Here is a 2,766-nt window from a genome sequence, read left to right as displayed (position 1 = left end):
GGAAGGAGAGAAAGGCAACTCAGTTAGCTCTCTGAGAAAACAAGCAAGAAGGGGAGAGTCATTCCTCTTCTCTCTTTGTGTGTTCTTTCGCCTTTCTTTTTTGTCTCTCTTTTCTCCATTTTGCTTGCTCTCTTGGCGTGTATCTATCTCTCTATCTACCTCTCTATCTATCTCTCTATCTACCTCTCTATCTTTTTCTCTCTCTCTCTCTCTCCATCTGTCTATTTGAAGCTTTTTATGTCTCTTTTCTGGGGGTTTGTCATATGTTTATGATAGTATCTTTTCCATCCTCTCATTTCGATTAAGGCAGGAATGAAGAGATAGATTTCTCTACTCCTAGATGAACTTCTTCTTCTTTTATTCTTCTCAAGAATGTTTTCTTCTCTTCTCTGTCGAAAAGTGGATGCGTCTTCTCCTCTTCCTCATCTATCTTCTCAGCTAGATGACATGTCCAGACACATATGTCTATCTGGCCTTCCCATTTACATCCGCGTACATATAGATACATCAACCTATTTATACCGTCGGAGGTCTCGGCCGCCGTATAAGGAAGAATAAGCTGAGAATAGCCTTCCATCCTCCTAAGATGATTCGAAAGACAAAGAAGCATCCAAAAAGAAGAAGAAGAAGAAGAACGATTGAGAGAGATAAGAAGAGACAACCCCCTTACTGTCCAGATATCTTAGTGAGAAGGGTGTAGGACTCACGATAAGAAGGAGAAGAAGAAGAAGAAGAGAGGAAAGACATTTATCGGAGAAGTTAAGAGAGAGAACTTGTGAAGCTCCTCTGTCTCTGCATCACTGAGACAGAAAGATGTGACTCGCACTTTTATCTACTACTATCTCTTTCTCTCATTCTCCCCCTGTCTCTGTCTCTCTTTGCTTTTCTCGACTTCGCTTTCCTTCTTTTCTTCTCTCTTTTTCTTTCTTTTCTTCTGTCCCCCCCCCTTTAAATCAGACCGATCTTTTCTAGAATTCCATCTGTCTTTCTTTCTCGATATATCCTTTCTCTCTCCTCGAAATGGAGATCTTGTGGTGGGGTGAAAACTTCCTCTTTCATTTGCAATGAATCCATCCTCTTCTTTCCTTTTCTATCTTTCTCTCTCTCTCCCTCGGCATTGCGATGAAAAGATTCTTCTCGATTGCATGCAGTTCGTTTTTTCTTTCTTCGCGCCGTTTCACAGTTGAGTTGAGAGAAAAGAGAAGAGAAGACGTCTCTCTTTACAAAGCAAAGACATGTATGTGCAAAGATCAACTTAAGCAGATATCTACTATATACACCTGAACGGATATATAGACATATACGTATGTATACGGTCAGTATTAGATACGATAAATGTACATGCAGCGGGACATATGTACTCATATAGAGATACATAGAGAGAGAGATAGTACTCGATATGGCAAATGCACGATATAGAGAGAGATAGAAAGATAGGTGTAGACGCTCTTGTCTCCGTAGATCTCTCTCTCTCTCTCGCTCTACATCTGTACACTGCAGAGATATATTTGCGGTGTCGGTAGAAAGAAGGGAGAGAAACTGTCTGCTTTTCTACATATTTGTCATTCGAGGTGTTGAGAGAATAAGCCAGGTTCTTTGCGACAGGGGGCATGCGATAAAACTTTCTTTCTCTTTTTCTCCCTTCTAAAGACTTCGATCAAAGATATGCTTCGCCGTATCAACGTGAGAAGCATTCCGTAAAGGAAGAGGATAAGAGATCAGATGCAGATGTGTCATTCTATCTAATTCTTAATGTGTTTCTCTCTCAATCTGCTTTTCTCTTTCTCTCTCTAGTGTATATCTTTATGATAGAACTCCTTGACAGAAACATATCATCCATGCTAGAGGTTGGAAAAAGAAAGATACCGAGGCCATTTCTTCTTCGTAGCGATTGATAGGAGTTGAAGAAGAAAAGAGGAAGAGAAGATCCTCTCTGTTCAAACTTTTCTTCTTTCTCTTTCTCTCACTTCTCGGCGTGAGTAGAAGGAGCCTTCCTTGCTCTCTTGCCTTCATGGGGTGTATGTACACCTCAATCCTTCCTTCCTGAGATCTTTCCCATGACCACTCTTATCTTTCTTTCTTCTCCCCTTTCGATTTAGTGTTAGTCATCTATCAATGATGCGATGAGAAAAAAACACGCGACCCAAGAAAGTCTTTCTTTTCTCTTCTTTCTCTCTCCTTCCCTTAAGAGACATCATGAAGACTTCTTTGCCTTCTCTTCTCTCAGGAAGCGCGACAGAATACCATGGTAGGGGGTTGACTCTTCATATGATCGATATAGATAAATAGACATAGACAGGCGCATGCAAACATACCTACAGACATCGATTTACAGGCTTCTACACCTACACAGACAGACAGAGAGAGAGAGATAGATACAGTACCAGTTGTCTATTCTTCATCTCTCTTTCTCATTCAGCTTGCTACTCTCTCTCTTTCTTTCTATATTTCTTTTTCTCTCTTTTCTGTCTCTTCATCTTCGTTCTCTTGCTTATTTTCCAAGCAGAAACACCCTCCCCACCCTCCATCTCTTTCGCTCCGTATCTCCTAACTATCTCATTCATATATAGATTCATATGTGTAGGATATGTACGTTATATGTATATGCTATATGTATATATAATATGTGTGTAACATACCCATCCCTATACATATATATATAGATATATATCAATATGTATATATATATATATATATATCTGTCTATGAAGACTCTCCTACATCTGACAGGGTCGGCCTATGGATGAAATCTTCTTCTTCTTCTTG

At 39.8% G+C, this 2,766-nt stretch overlaps 1 protein-coding gene across 1 annotated transcript; it reads left to right on the top strand.

The window, feature by feature from the left end:
• Nucleotides 1–18: 18 nt before the first annotated feature.
• CSUI_007332 (uncharacterized protein) lies at nucleotides 19–2,549 on the top strand (the record flags this gene model as incomplete). Its single annotated transcript, XM_068067478.1, has 1 exon — nucleotides 19–2,549. A coding segment is annotated over one exon (210 nt), but the record flags the coding sequence as incomplete, so codon positions are not given.
• Nucleotides 2,550–2,766: the final 217 nt, after the last annotated feature.

Source organism: Cystoisospora suis (genome assembly GCF_002600585.1).
Source record: "Cystoisospora suis strain Wien I chromosome Unknown contig_3848, whole genome shotgun sequence".
NCBI classification, from domain to species: Eukaryota; Apicomplexa; class Conoidasida; order Eucoccidiorida; family Sarcocystidae; genus Cystoisospora; species Cystoisospora suis.
This window is presented reverse-complemented; position numbering and strand designations above follow the sequence as displayed.